This window comes from Tigriopus californicus, chromosome 12 (genome assembly GCF_007210705.1).
Source record: "Tigriopus californicus strain San Diego chromosome 12, Tcal_SD_v2.1, whole genome shotgun sequence".
NCBI classification, from domain to species: domain Eukaryota; kingdom Metazoa; phylum Arthropoda; class Copepoda; order Harpacticoida; family Harpacticidae; genus Tigriopus; species Tigriopus californicus.
In genome coordinates this window covers 5,716,747-5,738,238 of record NC_081451.1, presented here as the reverse complement: position 1 = coordinate 5,738,238, position 21,492 = coordinate 5,716,747, and the positions used below count along the sequence as shown (strand labels likewise).

At 40.6% G+C, this 21,492-nt stretch overlaps 4 protein-coding genes across 7 annotated transcripts; 2 read left to right on the top strand and 2 right to left on the bottom strand.

Annotated features, from left to right (window-relative positions):
* Window positions 1–338: 338 nt before the first annotated feature.
* Window positions 339–3,033, top strand: LOC131891830 (uncharacterized). 2 transcript variants are annotated; one of them, XM_059241499.1, is made up of 6 exons: window positions 339–491; window positions 1,170–1,301; window positions 1,374–1,607; window positions 1,671–1,780; window positions 1,847–2,438; window positions 2,633–3,033. In XM_059241499.1, the coding sequence occupies exons 2-6, from the start codon at window positions 1,175–1,177 to the stop codon at window positions 2,902–2,904; spliced, it is 1,335 nt and encodes a 444-aa protein (XP_059097482.1). In that variant the 5' UTR covers window positions 339–491; window positions 1,170–1,174; the 3' UTR covers window positions 2,905–3,033. The 2 variants fall into 2 exon arrangements, with proteins under 2 accessions (XP_059097482.1, XP_059097483.1); XM_059241500.1 differs by lacking the exon at window positions 339–491 and having other exon boundaries at window positions 787–1,301; window positions 2,608–2,911.
* Window positions 2,842–7,284, bottom strand: LOC131891829 (paladin-like). Of its 2 annotated transcripts, XM_059241497.1 has the most exons (9): window positions 6,972–7,284; window positions 6,665–6,833; window positions 6,544–6,596; window positions 6,157–6,295; window positions 6,061–6,087; window positions 5,391–5,542; window positions 5,071–5,320; window positions 4,380–4,665; window positions 2,842–3,004 (listed from the first exon to the last, which is right to left on the bottom strand). In XM_059241497.1, the coding sequence occupies exons 1-9, from the start codon at window positions 7,142–7,144 to the stop codon at window positions 2,913–2,915; spliced, it is 1,341 nt and encodes a 446-aa protein (XP_059097480.1). In that variant the 5' UTR covers window positions 7,145–7,284; the 3' UTR covers window positions 2,842–2,912. The 2 variants fall into 2 exon arrangements, with proteins under 2 accessions (XP_059097480.1, XP_059097481.1); XM_059241498.1 differs by lacking the exon at window positions 6,061–6,087 and having other exon boundaries at window positions 6,972–7,281.
* Window positions 7,285–11,127: 3,843 nt separating this feature from the next.
* Window positions 11,128–14,876, bottom strand: LOC131891424 (1,4-alpha-glucan-branching enzyme-like). Its single transcript, XM_059240980.1, has 10 exons — window positions 14,507–14,876; window positions 14,256–14,404; window positions 14,037–14,181; window positions 13,461–13,889; window positions 12,973–13,387; window positions 12,748–12,903; window positions 12,507–12,673; window positions 12,256–12,439; window positions 11,896–12,176; window positions 11,128–11,437 (listed from the first exon to the last, which is right to left on the bottom strand). Exons 2-10 carry the CDS (start codon window positions 14,399–14,401, stop codon window positions 11,252–11,254), a joined length of 2,109 nt encoding a protein of 702 aa, XP_059096963.1. The 5' UTR covers window positions 14,402–14,404; window positions 14,507–14,876; the 3' UTR covers window positions 11,128–11,251.
* Window positions 14,877–18,527: 3,651 nt separating this feature from the next.
* Window positions 18,528–21,162, top strand: LOC131891423 (protein bric-a-brac 2-like). 2 transcript variants are annotated; one of them, XM_059240979.1, is made up of 6 exons: window positions 18,528–18,699; window positions 18,941–19,132; window positions 19,239–19,493; window positions 19,560–19,728; window positions 19,802–20,185; window positions 20,261–21,162. In XM_059240979.1, exons 2-6 carry the CDS (start codon window positions 18,963–18,965, stop codon window positions 20,729–20,731), a joined length of 1,449 nt encoding a protein of 482 aa, XP_059096962.1. In that variant the 5' UTR covers window positions 18,528–18,699; window positions 18,941–18,962; the 3' UTR covers window positions 20,732–21,162. The 2 variants fall into 2 exon arrangements, with proteins under 2 accessions (XP_059096962.1, XP_059096961.1); XM_059240978.1 differs by lacking the exon at window positions 18,528–18,699 and having other exon boundaries at window positions 18,778–19,132.
* Window positions 21,163–21,492: the final 330 nt, after the last annotated feature.

Below are 21,492 nucleotides of genomic sequence, written 5' to 3'. Positions count from 1 at the left end.
TTTTAAGTTATGTATAATTTGTGTTCACCAGAAAGTAATGGGCTAACCATGTATTTTGTTCGTGGAAGCTACAAGATGATGATAGAGCTCTCTTTTATGGTTCAATAGCATTGAATCGAGTAATGGGATGTGTTCAATGAAGCCACCAGGCCTTTGGAACATGAACATGAATCATGAGGAGTGTCTGACACAATTACCGGGTGTTGATCTCAAGGTCACCTTATGATCTTTTGTACTGTGGAAATAACAGCCTGCCTTGACCTCTTCCCTTAAGTCTCAGTCCAAAGCTTTTGCTGCTTGGTCGAAATGGGAGCATCATTGAATTGCGCACCACATCGTCGATCTCGTTGGATTGGATTTCGTCATTAGATAACCGGTCCATTGACAACGTTTCGAAACCCGAATGCACTAGCCACTCTTCAGAACACACATTTGCTCAACTAAGACCTTGAGTCCGCATTTCAGTGACCAAAATCAGTTCTATTCACTCGGTAAGACCTCGTTCCATATGTGTTTTTTTTAACTTTGTCCATAAAAGTAAGAGAAAAGATTCAATTCTCTTTTAAAATTCTGATTGTTTATAAACCTGTCAATTGGATTCAGAGCTATCAGTGTAATATTGGGTATGTATGGCACATATCTTAACATATTGCTTAATTGCTTACATGCTAGTTCATTTTTGAGAAGGATCAAATCCTGTTCGAGGTTTTCAATTTCTGAATTTTCTGGTGATTTTTGGACTTGTAGAAACTAGATCCCCTCACTGAATCAAAATAGTTGTTAATTATAGTGGAGTACCCAAAATAATCAATCTAGAACCCTGCATTTACCTCCTTGATAGCATTTAAATGTCCCCAAAAATGTAAATTGACGAAATTCATTTTCCACTCTTTTTTGTGCTTTGACCTAAATGTCAATATTAACACGTGGTTTTTTTTTAAATATAACATCAAAAATCTGCACCGAATTTCAGACCAATTATGATTTGATCGGCTGAAACACCAAGCTCATAGCGAAAACAATAATTTCATTGCGCTTCATTGATAGATCCTGCAAATTAAAATCTTTGTCAGTTTATCTTCATTGGTAAAATCTAAACCTGACATTGCTCGTTACACCCACATTGCTAAAAACACATTTGAAGGGAAAAGTAATTTTTTCTTACTTAGCAACCATGGTGCAATTGACCAATGGGGACAGGCTGCCATTGTTGAGCGAAGACCAGACATCTGTAAGCGATTTTGAGTATGAAGCTGCTCTACGTCAGGCTGGACAACGAAATGAACCACCAACAATATCAGGTATGAAGCATGTTTGAACAATGCATCAATTCAAAGGTAATTTTTCAATCAACTTGGCTTTTAAACCTGTAGACCAAAGACAACCAAACGCCCGAGTGACAATCCCAAGGCAACTTGATGAAGACGGTGAAGTTCCAATTACCAAATTTACCTTTTATTTCGGAAGCTTCCTGGCCTTTTTCTCCGGTCTCATCACCACCGTGAACAACTTCATCATTAAAGAAACTGGTTCAGATTTTGGAGAACTCCTAGCAGTCCGTAGCTTGATCCAAATCCCGCTCATGTTGGGCATCGCCGTGTACAAAGGTAAGAGGTTTAGATCGTGAAAAACCAAACGTTCCGACATAACAATTCAATGACGCCTTTCAGGTTATCCTTTATTGCCTAAGGGCAAAAAGCAAAAGGCCTTGGCCTTTCTCATGGGTCTGTTTGGTGCCGTCACAATGCTGACTGCCTTTTCCTGCGTAAAGTTCATGCCCGTGAGTGCCTTGAATCCCGAATCAGCCAATCCCAAAACTCTCACTGATCTATTCATGTACCTCTAGGTTGGAGATGCCATGACCTTGATCTTCACCAACCCTCTCTTCACCATGATCTTTGCTGCCTTGTTCATGAAACAAGATGTGACCATTATCAAATTTGTGGCAGGAACTGGATTGATGGGCGGAATCATTCTGGTCATGAAGCCACCCATCCTCTTTCCACCTCACCACCATCCTCACCCCAATGACACCCACCATGATCACTTCCACACGAACCACTCCCATGACCACTACCACTATCTCTATGCCTTCCCATCTGGATTAGAGGCTGGCCATTCCCACAACTCCTCACATTATTACCCATATCCTCCAGAACCGACTCCTCGACCCACGCCCGTGGATCCCACGTATGATCTTTACTTCCTGGGGGCGCTTTTGGCCACGGGTTGTGCTGTTGTGGCGGCCGCTAATAACATTGTCATTGCCAAGCTGCAAGATGTCAAGCCTTTGGTTCAGTTGCTCTATGTGGGAATTGGAGCCTTCTTTGTGGCAATGGGATGTGAACTGTTTGACTCAAACGACAAGTTCTTCACCTCAAAAATCACAGAAATTACAGCCACTCAAGCCCTCATATATATAGCTTTATCTTTGTCGGGTGAGTTGAGTTTCCGGGTACGTTTTAGAGGCTGCAACAAATCAACAAATCGTGGTCAGTTTTACGATGCTTCGAGAGAACCTTGTCCTCTTATCGTTTTATGTAATGCTAAGAGTGCATGTATTCTGAACCATGTTCACGTCTTGAAACGCTACTATGATTTTCTTAGATGCCCCTCTCGATATCCGTTCTAGGGATGTTTTGCTACTTTTGCATGATCGTATCTTTGGTGCTAAAAGTTCCTCCCGCAACCGTCTCTACCCTGAGAACTCTGCAAATCATTGTGGCCTTTGTGGTTCAAGTCTTTGTGTCGCACACCATGCCTGGGTTCGTTGACCTTCTTGGAGCAGCCTTGGTTTTCGTTTGCGCTTTGGTCATCACGTTTGAAAACAAGATCGGACTCTTCATAGAGAACACGTGTTGTTCCAGGAATACATTGTTAAGAAATTCATACGAGGAAATATGATTGATGATTTATGTCCAATCAAAATTCTTCTTTCCCTGATTGATGATCTCTCGGATTTCGGCTCGTTGATCCATCCATTGAACAAACGTCCACGGGAAACCTTGGCGAAATAAAGTTTTAAATTATAAATCATTTTTTTGTTTACCGAAAACTGGAACTTATTAAATGTTCGCAATGTACATCAAGTGCGTTTCAAAGGCTTTCAGAGTCTAGTGCTATGATCAAGGACAAAAACGAGTATCCTGAAGTATATAGCCCCTGGTGTCCCTTGATGATTCCAACGAGAATGATCTAGAGCTCTAAGGGGAGAAACATCACTCTCTACACACCACTGAAATGGTTAGATGTATGTTTGTCTTGTTGTCAATACAGCTCATTTGCGTAAAAACGAAATGAAACTACAGCATTCAATTGACAGTTGAGCACACCACCATCAGCAACCAGCATCCAAGTAAAAGAGTCTGCCAAAAGCCATCAATGCGTTCTAAAAATTGGCTAACTTTCTGGTCATGAATACTCTTGGCCTTGCTTGATCTTTTGCTTGGCAGCAAAGTAGGAAACAAAAATTCATTTCTCTTGCGTTATTCTGGTATTAAAAACAAGTCAAACAAGCCATTTGCCATGAAAATCCCCTGAATTTATCAGTTATAAAAAAAATACTATTTTTAACTGACTTCATATTCAAATTCCATTACACTCTTAGTCACGGGAGTACAAACAAAATTATAGGTAACGAAATATCAGTTATTTGAAAAGGACCTGTGATCCCATTACGTTTTAAAATTTTGTAGTTGTAATAACCCAAAAAACGAAAGAAAACTTTTTACTGGTTTCTTCTTTCAAGGTCTAGAGTGCCATCAAATATTTTGTTTCTCTTCTGGCAGCTGAGGAAATTTGAAGCTTTTAGGCAATCTTAACAGAAATTTCCAGCTTTTTGACATTGTCAGTCATCCTGAAGCAAGAAGATCGGGGTTGAAAATTTTGCTTACTTTCAACAAAAATATATGTGTTTTATTATGAGCTGCTTCATTGCTTGTAACATCTATTCATCCATGATCCATGACTTTAGGCCCAGGGTTCTTGCAAGAAATTTGATAAGCTCGAGAACTTGTAATACTGTTTTTCTAAAGAACGTGAATAAAACATGACCAAGGAAGGAGCAATGCAATACTAAACAAATAAACAATGCCAATGCTTGCTAGGGTGACATGTTGGTAGGAACTGTTTGAAACAAAAATATAACCATTGTTATCGAAGTATGGTCTTGATGAGGCAAAAAAAACTTGAAATATTAGTCATCTAAATTTTTTTAAAAGTCATTGTAGCTGTAATCCGTTCCTTTTATTGAGGAACGGTTAACGCCCTGCTCATAGTTCAGGCTAGTAATTCAAGAGTGCCATTTGTCTACCTAGGGCTCTAATCTACTCTCGTGCATTTGAAGTGCGCTTGCTAAAGCAATGAACAGATTTTCTCACCTCGGGGAGCTTCGCTTTTGACGTAAGTGGTGAACATGATCAAATAGCAATATCTCTCGATAAAGTTGACGCTCATCTGTTTCCAAAAGGCCTTTTTGATTTTGGGTTCGAACACGTATTTCTGCTTGGTCCAAATGATACATTCTCTTAGGTTTTGGAGCCCAGTGCCTTGGGGAGGAACTCCACATAAGTCAATGATGTGGTCTAAATGAGCCTTGGCATCTTTCACCTCTGGAATGTACTTGTAGATCTTTTCCAAAACCATGAATTGACCTCTTCGAGCAACCTTTAGAAACAAGAATTGATCAAAATTTGCATTTTCCAATACCGTTCCCACTATTAGTTCCACTAATATTTATCTAACTTCAGACTATTCATTAGGCCATTTTAGTGAAATTGTTTTTCAAATTCCTTATTTCCCATGACTATTTATCCTCATAGTAACAGAAGTTAAATAAAACATGAAAATGGTCAAGGAATTCGCCGCAAACATTGCATTTACAATGGTCAATTGGTATTCCTTTCTATATGCATTACAAATAAATGATTGGCTTTATGCCAAAAATTGTATGAGCCTAACAGTCTCAATCTGATGACGCTTAAAGGGTTTTCAGTTAAAATTTAACTGAGTTTTCAAAAACCTTTTGTGAATGAATTGGATAATAACTTTCAAAAATTGTCTTGGCTGTACCTCATTGGTATAATCGTCCTTGTCCTCAAATTTCTTCGGATCCACAACCTCGTCTTTAGGATAAGTTTTCGTTGCGTCCCCGAAAAGGACGTCCTTGAAGAGACAAGCGAGGACCATTCCTGTGGTGGTTCGGCCTTTGCCCATTTGACAATTGAACACGCATGCTGTGTCAACGGGTTCGGCCTTTAAGGTGTTTAAGATCGTGTCGAAATCGGCTTCTCTAGGGGCTTTTTCATCCACAATTGGAAGCCTAAACAACAACAAGCCCTCCCGTTCAACTTGAATGACTTAGGCTTATGTAAAAAAATAAGTATCTTTACCTGGCGTATTCCAAGTTAAACCCATGTTCCCGCAATTGCTCGTACATTCCGCTTAAGGTCACAAGAGCATCATTTGATTCCAAATTGACTCTATATTCAATATTTTCTCGATCTTCCGGATGTTCCGCGTAAGTATCTCGGAAAAAACTCACCTATGAAAAAGATGCACCGTGTACCAATAGTTCAGCTCATATACAGCTGAACCATGATATTTTGAGCTCTAAAGAATTCCTCCAGAAAACATCTTTTAATGGCGGTAATGAGGGGATTTTAATTGCTTTCTTACTTTGGTCACGCTGATATTTTTGGTTACCATTGTCCACTGAACCGAAATTTGGGAACATTTTGCATGTTTTGATGTGAAGTTGAGCCGTAAAATCTTTGTTAGTCTTCCTCATTTGAGGAAAAGAATATTTATGTTTGACGTGGTCATTGATATGAAATGGATCACCAATGGTTGAAAGTAAACTCAGCATCAATTCTTGTTGACCCAAAAGTTGGACTTGTGCTTCAAAAAGATTAGCTTTCTTTCAAGGTCCGGTCTATCCCTAAACCGTTTGCCTCCAACAATTGACAACTGAACTGGCCTGATCCATTGCATAACGTTTTTAAAAAAAAAAAATGTCTAAACCAAAAGTTAGTGAGCAAAAGAATGGCAAGTAGAAAGTACCATTTTATCCGTTTGGAAGCTGACATGCTATAAACGAAAAATAAGACAGTCTCAAAAAGGAACAAAGTTGCAAGTAAAACAACACTCAAACCTTACCTTGCCCATATCTTGCTTAGGTACCTTCCTATCAGTTTTAGAGGTTTCAATCTGAAGCTGAATAACATTGACAAACACATCTTGAAGCCATTCAATGTATTCTGGAGTGGCATCTGGAAACTCCATATTTTCATTCATCCTAGAATTGCAAACTTTTGATACTTGAGACTGATTCTACACTATGCTCTTTAGGTACAAAAAAATGAGGCCCAATCTATGTGAGTTGCTTGAATTTTATTGCACTCCTTTAAATGCACTCCAAGTGCTTTTGCTAATGCAGATAATTATTAGCCACTTTTTGACGTCTTAACCAACACCAAAAAGGTCGCCCCAGAGGTCTCATTGTTAGATCACAAGAAACCACCAGTATTAGTGTTCAAACTCTACCTTTCTAAAAGTCGAGGAGTGAATGATTGGCCATTCATGTATACCACAGGTTCCTAGACCATAACGATTATTGGTCATTGGAAATGGGTTTTACAATACCAAATCGTCCATGAATACTCACTTGTCGCATGCTTGTCCACAGAACCTTTTTGGCATTTGTGTCATCAAAGATATGTTGCAAGGCCACTTTGAAACCTTCTTTGGTTGGTTGTCCAGTACCAAACACAAGATAACCCGGGACTTGTCGAAAATTGGGCGCTCCTTCTAGAATTGGAATCTCTTTTGGTAACCTGAAAGGGTGAATCAAAGGATGAATGCTTGAAACCCCGTTATACTTATAATGATATTTTCTAAGATTTAATCACTATCAATATACAAAGGCCTGGATGTTACGGATGGGGCTAGTCATTAATCAAAGGGTCTCGTACCTGTGGATATTCTCAAAGTGATCAAACTTTAAAACGCACAACTTCATGGGATTGTTCTTCTCGCGCTCTTTTTGTTCCCTTGCTTTTCGCTTTTCGTAGATTTCCGACTTGATCCATGGTATCCCTTCCTTTTCCAATTCCAGCATAATTGCATCCGTGGAAGTGGCAGCCATATTTAGACGTGTTCCAGCTATTGCACTATTCTATTGTACCTAAAAGCACTCCTGTTTCACTTCACTCAAATGATCTTGAATCTCAACAACGGTCCTTGAATAAGCAGTGTTTCAAAATTGCTAGTGTCCGAATTGCCCTTGAGAAGTATTTTTGATGCATATAAAAGTGAAATTTAGAGGACCACTCTTTTCGTTTGGAATCAATACAATTTAATGTATGTAATGAGGAAATGAGAGATGTGATTGGCTGAGTATGAAATATTTGATCACAAATTCGGACTGGAATTTGGGCTCTTCAAGTTTAAGGACAACAAGGAACATGAAGAGAGTGAAAGCAGGCCTAATTTTGGATCGCTTCCAAAAAAAAATTCTCAAACACTTCCTTCCCACTTTTCAGAAAATGAATTAAACTGGAATTAGCTTGATTGCTTATAAATCAAATAGATTTGATCATCCCAGAACTTAAAAAAGTCAGCTTACTTTGCTTATAACCTTCTACGGTATGATAGGAAAGGTGAGCGCTCTTTCATGTATCCCCGAGTTATTGCAACATATAAAGAAAAGCGCATAAAGAGGATGATCCAGATATTGAAGGCTACAAAAAAGGTGTGGAAAGTTTTGAGTGGAGTGGAGATATGATTCAAATGGCTATTTAGGTGAAACAAATTGATACCAATGAACACTTTCGTGTTAAAGTAAATCAGCTCCAGAAGTTACCACCATCTTCTTCTTTCGTAAGCCACATTTTGGGCCATTTCATGTGAAATTGGCATTCAATTCTAGTCAATGAGGTCAAGAGATGGATAAGCCAACATATGCTTCTATTTGTTACAACATTTGACCTGTTCCCTTGATGCATTTCAAAAAGTAGCTATTTTTTTCCAGGATTCACGTACTGAGTTGGATAACATGAATGGGAGTCCACAAGGCCACTAAAGCATGATTGCCCTATCTCTATGGATTTGAGCATCAAACATTGTGTACTGTCTGAAATAACTCGACATAGAAAGACGTAGTTTAGGACACATATATTAGAGGAGAAATAGTAGGGTTTTTTTTGGAATACATACCCCCAATCTTTTCGAGAAGGGCACATGTGTGGAGGGCCAGGAAACGCGTTGGAAACTTTATGAACTTTGACGGTGACGGACTGTGAAATTGGCAATGATTGACTCAAGGAAAGCACATAGAGGTGAGCAATCATTGCCAATTTCACAAAAAATCCATAAACCTTCAAATGACCAGCTTACAATCAATTTCAACAAAGTTTTCAAGAAAAGCCAAAAACTATTAAATTGCCTTTTTTATGTATGTTCGTCAGAATTCAAGTGAATAAGTAATGAAGTGTACTTACATTAATTAATGAAGTGTTTTCGGAAAATTTGAAGTTTTGGAGGGTTTTGAGTAAGGATGTACAATAATTTGAACTATTTTGAGATTAGGTATACAAGGAAAAAATGATCATTTACTTGTGTGATATTGAAAATCTGTACCAATGCTTTGGGAATTCAAGCTAAGATATAACCAGGGTATTTTGGAGTTAAAAACGATGAAAATTGGGGCATTAAATCCTATATAACTAACTAGCAGACAAAACAGATCAAATCATAAATTTCAAAATAAGGGCTACCTAAGTGTGTTCCCAATTTTCTCTTTTTTTGCGGACTTCCTTACCGCTACTGGAATTGGAATCCCAGCAGTTCAAGACTAAAAAGGTTATTCATTTTACTTAACTTTATTTTCGTTTATTTTTCGATCGACCAACGAATTAGAGTAGGCGGATCTGGCTAACCCTTGAAAATAGGGTGGATCAGGAACTTGAGTCAAAAACTTGTCCATATCTGAGTCAAATCCTGCTCCAAAATTGAACAATGAAGGAGCCCGAGAAAGAAGAGAGTTGGAATTAATTGTTCGAACTAGGCTGGATTAGGTTTTTGAAAATTTTAGCTTTTAGAATATTTTTAGGCATGAAAGTTTTTTTGGAGGCCAGAATTCCATAGCAATAAAACCAAAGTTGTTAATTGTATTTTTCTGAGCTAGATATATGCCAAGATGTGTTTGGGTATTTCTCTGAGAACTTGATAGTTCTTTTTGACCACTGTGCCCAAAATAATTTTGAAACCTATCATTTAATTAGTCAAATAACTAGTATCAAAGGGGTAAATCATTCTGAACAGGTTATTGAATTAATTCTAAATGATGTAAAGTAATAACAATCCATCAACAATTCTCAAATTTAAAAACAAGAATAGTCAGCAACGGAATACCCCAGTGGAAAAAGATATTCTCAAATCATTTTTCAAGCATGTTTGAAAGCACTTTATGCATGTACATGTCGATTGCGCTAGACTTCTTGTACGTGGTTGTTTCGAATTCTTAGACTTATGGACTTTCAGTGTATTCTGCCTACGTGGTTTCGCGCTCTTTTACATCATGGAAAAATGTTTTAACATTGAAATACCGTTAAAGGAATGGAACAATTATTGAAACCGACTATTTTTGCTTTACACATTACTCTGGTTATTGTTGCATTCTCATGGCTCGGAGCGTAACATCAAAACTAATTGATCAATGGCCTAGAAATAAACTGCACTTGAATCATAATCGCCGACGTGTACACAGCCAGTTTATGGAACGTTACATGGCGCAATCGGAGTAAACCGCTAAAGCGGAAGAACACGCCCACATAAACTCCATATAAACGCTTACAAAGTATCAGTGTCTTAAGACAGCCATCATGGAAAAACAGGCCGACATGGACATTGCTAAGTTGAAGGAGTCTATTAAATCACACAAAGGACATTGCACAAGGGATAAAAACCTCCTCGAACAGGCAACCAATGGAGACTACATTGATAAGGAAACGGTTCGGGATTAACTAAAGTGCCTTCAAACACGGATTGGATCAATTGACGAGATATGGGAAAGTGTGGTGCTAATTGATGGAAGTAAAAACCTGGCCTAGGACATGGACATTCTCCACCTAACGGAGCAATATGGAAGAGCAATACGGAGTAGCGCATCCGCTATGCATATGCCATAAAAATCGAGAAAAATGAAACAAAATGCAAGGAGAACAGTATGTTGGCTGTATGTTTACGCACCAAATACTTAATCAATTTGTCACAGAATTACACACTGGCCATGAAGTTTGAAAAAAAAACACCCCAAGAGTTTTCCAAAGGAAGCACATTTGACTCCTAACTTTGTGGTAGCTTCAGTCAGGCTTATCTTGGACAGCTTGTCAAAATCGACAAGGAGCTTTTGCTTCTCCTTGATGGAAAAAGTGGTTTTCTTGGCAGAAGCCATTATGTATGACTGTTTGTTTTTACGAGAAAGCGGCTGAAAATTTGCTTTTATAAAATGGCTTAACCTGTTTCCATCGAAAACGTCATTGTGGAGCGCGGGAAATAAAAATAAATAAATATTTTGCCGCCTTCAATTCTGTTCTTATATCCGATGTGGCCCAAAATCTTGTGCTCTTATATCCGATGCTAATTTACTACACTTTACTATATAATTTGATTCGGGGATTCATAATCCTGCTCTTATATCCGATTCTTACTGTAGTAAAATTCAGTATGTTGGAGGACCAATATTGTCAATAGATCTCTCTATACTCTCACCCTCAATAAAGTTATCACTCATGAATGATGTATCTTAATCCACTAGCAAAAGGAGCGTTCAGTTAAAGCGACAATCCGAGAATATGTATTTTTCGAGATACTATGGAATTCATGAAATGGTTTGACAAGCATATGAAAATGGTATAGACACATCATTGATTCCAAATTCATGTTAAAAGTAAATGTTTTTTTATGTTAAATATAATCACACCAACTGCCTTGGAATTGCATCCAGGCAAAATCTACCCTGGGATGAGACCATTTCGACATATCAAACGCTTTGTTATTACTCGCATGTATCGCAATCGCCGACCTTCAACTCAAGGAAATATCTGTAACGAGACCGTAGCCCAACAATTGTGTAAAATCTAGATATATTCTTCGTTTAAGGTCATCCATCTCCATTGCCGTTGAGATTCTGCTACCAATAATATCTCTTCTACATAGAGCATGAGCATATAAAATTTAGTGTCTTTCAAAGTCATTTCCGGGCATACACTTGGGCCGTTCTGCAAGGGCTGTAGACGCACATGTGGTTTTGCCGTCCAGCGTAGCCTTCGGGAAAGGTGGCGTTCTCCTTGGAGTGGTCCAATCGGTTATGGCCGCCAAACTCGGACGCATCCGTGTCCAGAACAATACGGTAAGTTCCTCCTTCCCAAGCACCCACCTAAAATAAAAGGGATTGATAATTGAAAACAAATGATTTGAATTTAACTAGGATATCTTAACTGTTGCTCATTCGTTAAGGGATATGCGGCTCTTTAGGGTTGGTCATAAATAAACATTTAGTGAGCTATCTCTTATGAGCCATTGTTGAACTGGCTATTCCCAAAAGAATGTTACGTTCATGGAATTCATGGAAAATTCATTCATTCATTGGCATTTGCCTTCATGATGATAAAATATACTTTGTCCAGACTAAAATCACAGTTTTTGCAAATTTAATGATAATTCATGGTGTCTTGCAAACTGCTGTCAAGGTTTAACTGCCAGGTGTGGTTCCATAAATAATTTTTTTTTCAGCTATTTCAAACTTTAATCGAATAATCTTGGACAGTATTTCATGCACACTTAATGCCGAAATTTGGGGCTTGGCATCCTTTTTAAAGGCCCATCTATTCTTACCTTGTAGTCAGTGAAGCTTTTGTTGGGATGGAAGTTGAACACAAAAATGAGACCGGCCCGCTCAAAGACAATGACCTTATCTTCTTCATGTTTCCAGCTAACATAAGCGGGATCAGAGGATAACCATCCAAACTTGTCTTCAGTTTTGTTCATGGCCGCATCAAATGCAGCCAAGTACTTGTATCGCAGTTCTTCATCATCGACTAGATTAAATTGTCTCCTGGCGTAGTGATATGAGTCGTTGTTACCAGATCTTGGAAAGTCCAACCATTCTGGATGACCTATAACAATAACAGAAACAAATTCGTCTCATTACCCTTCCAAGTTGATCGCGATAATCGGGTTTCAAATAAAGCTTACCGAATTCATTCCCAATGAAATTGAGATATCCTTCCCCGCCGCATCCGTGAACGAGAAGTCTAATCATCTTATGCAGAGCAATCCCTCGATCCACAATGTCGTTGGCGGGCCACATGGACGACATGCCTGTGTACATCTCTTTGTCCATCAGCCAAAAGGCAATCGTTTTGTCACCCACCAATGCCTTAACGTCGAACAATTGGATGATGATCAGTTGGAGAGTAACTAATATTCAAGACGATTAATCCTACTTGGTCATGGGATTCGGCATAGGCAATGCAATCTTCCTTCCATCTCCGATTGGTGAGGGTATGAATGAGTGTACCCATATTCCAATCCTCGTCTTTTTGTTCCTTCATCATCTTGATCAAGAGATCAGGGATGGCCATGGCCAACCGATAATCGAAACCACCCCCACCTGCCAAATTGAAAATCATTCGGTACCTGAGGTTGTTGATGTTCCAAAGGAGTTTGATTTTGAAAATCAATTACCTTCAGCAGTGGGTCTACAGAGAGCTGGCATTCCTGAGACGTCTTCGGCAATTGTGATCATCTCCGGCGACAACGAATGGAGCAAATGATTAGCCAACATCAGGTAGACCAAGGCCTCCGTATCGGTGTTCATACCGAAATACTCATTATAATCTCCTACCAAAATAAAAAGACCGTAATATGGCACTGCAAAGAAAAGTGGCTTGAATGAAAAATGGTATCAACCTGAGAAGCCTTGGCCAAGACCACGGCTATGATACAACATAGAGGTGACACCATCAAATCTGAAGCCGTCAAATCCATAGACATCGACCCACATCCTCAAGTTGGAGAGCAGGAACCGGAGTACCTCCCATTCAGTGTAGTTAAAGAGTCGTGAATCCCAGAGTTCATGGTTACCCCGGGCTCCTGAATGGAAGAAGCAGGCATCAGACCCGTCAAACATGTTGAGGCCGTCTAAGACATTCTTGGAGGCATGTGAATGAACCACGTCCAACATGACAAAGATTCCCATTCCATGGGCCTTGTCCACCAGATACTTGAGCTCCTCTGGGGTCCCATAACGCGATGAGGCAGCAAAGAACGACGTGACTTGATACCCAAAACTTGCGTAGTAAGCATGCTCCATAACAGCCATGATCTAAAAGAAAAGGTCTTTTTAGATACATAGTTCTTGCTTGTGGACCAAATTTATATGCTGATGGGTGGCTCACTTGAATGGCATTGTAGCCCAGTTTTTGGATCCGGGGCAAGACATTGTCAGCAAAGTCCACGTAGGTGTTAACCTTGCCCTCCCAAGAGGAGATTCCAACATGGCATTCGTAAACCCTCATAGATTTGGGTCTTTTGGGCTTGGGATTCTTGGCCTTATACACCTGTTCCTTGGGAGGATTCCAAAAGTGATGGTTGTAGATGTACCCAGAGCCCTTGGGTGGAGGGCAGACAAAAGTTGCCCATGGGTCCAGTCGATCGACCACTTCACCAGTTTGCGATTTGATAGCCAATTTGATCTTGCTCAAATGCTTTATGGCACACTCTCCATTAACAGGAGGCAACTTGATCTCCCATTTGCCGAAGGGGAGCTTCTTGAACTCATAGCGGTATTTGTTCCAATCATTAAAGTCACCAAAAAGCCACATGTCCTAATTGAATAATAAGAGCATTTCAAGAATTGACTAGGTTTCAGTGAGGGCAAATTTGATGACGAAACGTCTTTGCAAATTCTCGCAACCTAGCGCTAAAACCAAGTCAATTAATAGTACATGTGGTTAGATAGATTTCAAACTCACTTGCGCTCCTGGAGCCCATTGGCGACAAACGAAGGTGTTATCTTCCTCCACATGACAACCCATGTCTTTAAAACCCGTTGAGAAGTTCTCAATCCCACCTTCAACCTTTTGCAATTGATTCAAGAAGTCTTGAAAGTTGCCATACCTAAAATCAAGTCATGACATATCTCTTCAGTGTTTGAGGCCAGTGGAACAAACTAGAAAAAAAAAATAACTTACCTTCGCCTTATTTCTCTCTCGTGAAGTTTCAGATATCCATCTCGTTCCAATAGATCCTCGATCTTGGGCACTTTCACATTCATGGGGCCGCCCTTTCTAACTTGTGCTGGATCATACCAATCCCCATCCTCTGCATTAGGTGACATTTTCTATAAAAGCAATGTCGTTATTAGAGACGCTCAAAGCAGCTTGCAACAAACCCATCTTGGCAATATTAAGGCTTCATTTGAATGGATGTAAGAACTACTTACTTTTATATATCTCCCACCTCCTGGACTTCAATCCCAACTTGGGTTTTGTGTTTTCCAACAGAGAATGACAAAAAAAGTGCTCAAAATGTTGAATCGTTGGGCCACAAGCTGAACTTCAACATGAACATGTACCGAAAATCAGGTTTTTCCGGCTTTCAACTACAATGGCACCGTCGTCTGGCCACTTCTCGAGACTTTTCCCTTCTGACTGGTCACGTGAACACGGTTGATGTACTCTGTGTAGCGGGCAACGGATTACATAACTGGTCACGTCCTTTAGATCACTAAGCAAAATCAAAACGGAAAAAATTGGCGAATTGTCAACATCTTTGAAACAGTCGCTTCCATGATCTAAGTTACTCTGTTACCAAGGCTCGAAGTGCGGAGAAGGCCATATCAAGGATGGAGAAAGCCACCATCTCAGAATACAGTCCAATCTTGTGACCAGCTTAAAAGGGAAAAAAAGCCCACAGCTTGGTTTGGTACCTCTGTGGGCTTTGCATGTACGTGGCTTTCGCTTGGAAGGGCTTCGTAGATAGATGTGTACTATGCGGAGAAAACGTTTTGAATTTCGCCCCATGACATGATTCAAAAAATCATCGATAAGATGGCAACATGTCAAGCAACAAATCACTTTTGGATTTTCGCACAACTGTATTCCATTGAATCACTATCTGCCGGCTTTTTGTTTGAGTGGCACTTGAACTAGCTTCCGGATGGAATTCAACATTTCCATTAGAAATATTTTTTACAATACACATGTGGATCAAATATGTTCAAAGTCTTTGGGCATCGTGATACAAATGCAGTTTCCAAGGTTGATTTTTGGGTAAAGAAGGTCTTACAGCAGAATTCGTTTCTTGGGTTCGCTTAGTTCGCTTTTTTTCAACTCCCAGATAGCCCAAATAGAATATCAGGCAATGAAAATTCAATAATCTATATTTGAATTCTTTCCTTTACACAGTTCCAGGCCAATCTGATATTTCAGAGAATTACCAATTATTTGGAACATTTACTATTCTCCCTTGATGCAGGTGGCACATGTTAAACTATTGTGCCATCAGGGCCATCGAAAAATTTTCATTTAAGGTTTTAAAACGTGATTTCGTTTGTGATAAAGAGTAATCGTAATTTCTAGAATCAATAAAGTTTTGAACATTAAAACCAAACAAAAATTACGCCTTCGACGTTGCAAAATCATCAAATCAAATTTGCCAAAAGATTAGAAGACTATAAAAGCTTGCTATAATATAATAGTTGCTATATAATAATAATATAAAAACAATACTTGCTATAATATAATGCCTGATAATTAGTCATTTCTTGGGCACATTGTGAACCACTTGCAATTGAGCTAATTTTCTATGGTATACTTGTTCCTGAAATTGGCTAATCGAATATTATTTGTTAGCGTGCTAGGAGCTAATGTCCACCAGTGAATAAAATATCGACCCGTTGTTTTAAAACGAGAAATATAAATGTGGTAGGTTTATATATAATAAGACATGTCCATCTAATTTTACGAAATGCCTGTACCTAAACTTTTAAGTAAGTAAGTAGGTAATTTATTTCGAAAGGACGCAGAATATTAAAATTATATACAAACCCAGGATTTTTTACTGCAGAGTTTAAATTTATACATTTATGAATAGTAAACTGACATTTGAGACACTCACTCTATTCTGTTTATTCAAAAACAGTTGTAGACAACGATCACCTACTGTTTTTCCGCACACGTCTTTTTGCAACAATTACTAGACTCTGAAGCAATGCACAATTCATAAATATGCCCAAACATATCTTCTCCCTCCAGAGCACTCGAAACATGTCTTATTTTAAACGCAATCCATATGTCGCTCTGGATGCCGGATGGGCGGGCGTCTTTGAAGCTACCTCTCCCATTTTGTGATTGCTATAGGGGGAAGAAGTTAGTTACTTCATTCCTTAAATTGTCCGTCACTCCATCTTGTTTGTAGACCCCCGTCAGAGAGCAAACACCAAAAGCAACTTCCAAAACCTACCCAAATTCAAGAGCGGTCATTTTTTCCACGTGTTAGGCTAAGCTGTTCAACGATTCCGAATGATCTTCTGACCGATGGGTTCAAACGCCAACAACTTGAGGTGAAGCCCTAGTCCAATTCCAAAAGACAATATGACAACATTGAGACACTCCTTGGATGACCTGGAGAGGCATTTATTGTATAGGCTCTTTAGGTCCTCTGCTGATCATTGTAGTCGATGAGGTAGCGGGTTGGGAGCGCTATCTTGAAGCGTCTTTCCCCTTCTCATTCGATCTCCCCCTCTCCAAGCCTCTCTCGGTCTCACTCTATGTCGGTAGGTAGTATGCTCATGTGCTGGTATGTGAGCAAGTGAGTGAGTGATATTCTCCCCTCGTTTCACAAAGAGATCTGGAGGTTTTCAGGAGTTGTACCCACATTTTTCAGACTAGACACAGGCTCTCAAGTCAGGGAATGTACGTAGAGGGCAAGTTTTGTGTCAGAAGACGAAAACATGGATTGTCATAGATGCGGGGACTCGCTCTTAAGATCTAGGTGTAGCACAATCATGGATCATTGTAAATTAGAATGGATGGGCTGTAGGAATTGTGAATGATATTGAAGCATACGCAGGCGTTTCATTGTTTGCTCCAAAGCATTGAGTATTACAAATGTGAGGAATTATTTTGGACCTTTTTTGCTTATTATTTGCTAGTAAACAGCATTGCGTGCGTTATGAACAAGGGACCTCCCAAGAAGAAAGAGGTTGCGTGGTAAAGGCTTGTGTCTTTGGCCCACTTTGGCACATTCTGTCTTCAAAGTTTTCAAAGTTTGACCTTGTCAAACTAGTTCCTAATTTCATTACTTTTGAAGGCATCACAATTATTACTTTTGTCTCATGTCTACTTCCTGCAATTATTGTACCTTGATTTGGACTTCTAGAGTAAGCAAATATAGCATATCGTATATCGAAATCCAGTATGAATAGGAGTTCAACAATCAAGCTTAAGAATGCGACAATTCATGTAAAAAAGAATGTTAATTTGTTGATGCAGCCGAAACTTTCCCCCACACAGGTTTTCATTCAAGTTCTTCTAGCAAAATCTCTGAGTAACCCCGCGTCATTCTCTCTGAAGCCTGAAAAGACCCCTGGATATTTCACATCGCGGCTCCCCTATGAAAATGGCCTCTACAACGAGGTCTGAAGAGAGGCAAGTGAGAGAACAGAGACCAACGCTACTGAAGAGCAAGGAAGAGAGGAGGGGGGCTCTCATGTCTTTGATAAGGCACCTAAGCAAGTTTTGCCAACGCTCACCCAGACCCCAGAAGAATCGTTAGAGCTCGGCGTTGTCGGAGCCAGGCGAAAAGCAGGGGAAAGGCGAATATATATGCTGGGGTCGAGCCAGGTCCTCAAACAACATGAGTCTACTCACATACACACCCAAACTATCATATCTCCCACCATATCACATCCTGCATCCTACCTATACTATTTAAATTTTCATCCAAACATCACACGTGCTTGCCACTAATTCGTTACATTCTCGGGGTTGGGGTATTTTGAGCTCTTCAGGAGAGGATCGGGATTTTGTCCCCAGTTGCGAACATGGCAACGTAGTACCTGTTGAGCAGCCGGGTCTGTCTAGGTGGGAAAAGCTAACAATGTTCTTGTGCAACCTGGGGGAAGAGCAAAACATCGAGGGGTCCACCAACTCCCGCCGCCACCACCACCACCAACTAGTTGTTGATGTGGTGGGGAGTCGCCAGCGAGATTATGGACGTGAATCCAGGGTTCGGGATGATGAGGATGGCTCGGGATGACCTGGGCGCGCTGGGCCAACTGAAAATCCCAAGAAGGGGGGATTTGCCTCACTCAGGACCTTTATATATTGAACATGCTACCTAGGAGGATTGAGACGAAGGAGGAGGAGAAGGAGGAGGCGAATGAGGAGCTGGAGAGGGCGCTAAAATGCTGGTAGGCGTCTCAGACACACTCACACACACTATTGCCACAGGACTCGTTTGCTAGTGAAGCAAGTGAGCTCCCCTTTGAGCAACAACCTTTTCGGTGGGATCTTGTCAGGGAAAGAGGGTTTTTAGTTTTGAATGCGTTACTTAGAGAGTCATACTGAGAGGTGGGAAAGTAGTTGGTGCAACCGCGTGATTCTGGTGGGATTCGATTCCTCATTCAATCAGGTATGTAATAATCTAGGGAAATCATATCATGGTTAATGTTCCCGGAAATTGACTCATCACCCGAGCGAGGCGAATCTGTGAGGCGCGCTAGTTGTTGATCAGGAGAAAGCTGACAAAGGGTCAACTTTGTGACAAAAGTGGGAGTCACAGGTGTTTTTGGGACGTCTCAGACCCGCATTGAGAGACAGCTACCTCCTGCGACTGTGTTCCATTTAGAACGTTGTGTGTTTTGATGTTCCAGTTGCTTCACTCAAAACAGATCCATGATGGATTCCACGCAGCAGTTCTGCTTGAGGTGGAACAACCACCAGAAGAACATTGCCTCCGTGTTTGAGCGACTCCGTGAGTCCGACCTCTTCACGGATGTCACCCTCGTGACAGCCGATCAAAAGAGTCTCAAATGCCACAAACTGGTGCTCTGTGCGGGAAGTGGGTAGGTGTCAAAATCGCACATTTGATTTCCCCCCTCTCCGGAAACATTTTTTCAATCTTTCACGAAACCTAACTGACCTAACATTCTTTATTGTGTTGCCATTTAGGTTTTTAGAGGATATTCTCTCCAAAAATCCATCCGAACATCCTACCATTGTGTTGTCCCAGATCCTGAACTCTGAGCTCCAACCCTTGGTGGAGTTCATGTACAATGGCGAAGTCGCCATCGAGCAGAGTCGCTTACAGATTCTGTTGGAGGCCGCCAATATCCTGAAAATCAAAGGCTTATGGGAGAGTGGAACCAACAAAGAGACCTCAAAATCCAGCACTGACGAGGACGCATTGGTGGCTCAAGATAAGAAGTACGGGGAGGAAATAACCAGGATCTCCATTTGAACATATCTTCAATTGATTTCTTGAATTTTCAGGGATAGCACTTCCAACCGATCCACCTCGATTGACTCGCTCTTGAGTAGTATGTCCACGACATCTTCCATTGGCGTCAAATCACCCGCGACCAAAATTGGGAGCCAGAAACGCAAACGGAAGATGGGAGTCCAAGAAAACGGCAATAAATATGATGAAGAGACCAAAATGGTATGACTTAATAAAAACATCCTCTCCCAACCCCAATCACGATATTGAAATTTCCATCCATTTCCTTTTACAGCCAAAACTTGCCTCGCCGAGCCCAAATCCCATTGGCAGTATCTACAGTCCCCTTTTTGGAGTGTCTAATGCCTATTTTCTGACGGATGATGTGACCAAGCCCAAACCCGCCTCCAAAAAATCCCAAGTGACTGTGGAAGCTAAACTATCCAAGGAGAATTCAGATATCCAGCCGCCAATGAATGGCGTTCAAGAGACGAATGCTGGATCTCCCCCTACCCTGCCCATTCCGGCCTTCTTGGCTCAGTTGACGTCTTTATCACCACCGGGACTGATATCCCCTGACACGCCAAATTCTGCAGACCAAAAGAGTATCTCCCCCGGATTATTGTCCAGCGCACCTGTTCGACGGTACAAGAAGTATACAGAGGATATGTTGCAAGATGTAAGTTCAAATGGTTCTGTTTTCTATCCTTCTGAGCACATGCATAAAACAAGAGTGGTCTGACTTACTTTTCAGGCCTTGAGAGACATCATCTCCGGGAAGTCTATCAACAGTTCTTCGAATAAGTTTAATATCCCCGCGAGGACCTTGCGGGACTGGATGAAGCGTTTGAACATTAAATCTGTCTTCACACATCATTCCCAAAAAGATTCGAGATCGGCCTCGGTGACTTCGGAAGTCTCCGAGACCTCGGACGCCAGTATGGATTCCAAATTGGAGATCAAGACCGAGTCTGATGATGCCCACGAGGATGGATCGGGGACAGATTTAAACAAAGAGAACCAGATCAATCGGTCGGCTTTCCCTGGGATGCCCAACCCGGACCAATTGTTAGAGAATCTCCAGAACAAATTGGCCGCCAATGGAGCCATCAGTCTGACCAAAACCACCTCCATTGCCAACGATGAGGAGGAAATCGATGACGTCGAGGAGGATGAAGAGGAGATTGATGACGACGAGGAAGAGTCCTTAAAGATTGTTGAGTGAGCTGCGTCCCATTTCAATTCGGGCATTTTATTATGTGTACACCATACGAAATCAAAACTTGTCGTGCCATTCCTAGAAACCCACACCCTTCCCATCCCGTCTCTTTTACAAGCCCCAGCATTCCCATTTCTGTGATTTCCCTGAAACTTTTGTACATTCCACGAGTTCCCCAACCTCGATTGTGCCTTTCCAACTTTCAAAAGTGTTTTCAATGCAACAACTGCCGTTCTGTACATACACAAGTAGAAGTATCATCCAACAAGTCAGACGATCTTCCACAACGAGCATTCCAAACGTGCCTTAATCCAACGTGAAAAAAACTATCATTCCAAACTTATGTCCAATCCCTGATGTTAATTTGAGTCGAATACATTTATATGAATATATAACGAACAGCTCCGATTCAAAAGCTGTTCTCAATGTCCAAAACATATCGTGTTACTTAATCATTTTTGTTTGAGAGTTTCCCAGGGACTTGATCCAATTTAGAGCCCGTGACCAATTGAGTCACAGGGTTGATGTTATGCTTGGCACAACGTTCTATGACTTCCTGAGTGTCCTTGATCACTCGAATATTAGAGACAGCAATAGCTTCCCGCGTAAAAATCAACCCCGCTCTAATCACCTATTGTACAAAATGTAAACAAGGAACGATGTCAATAACTCAAAAAACAGCCATCAACAATCAGCACCAAAGCCAACCCGGTGAGTCCAACCAACACCAATGTTCCATTCTTGTCTACAAGCGATATGTATGGAAA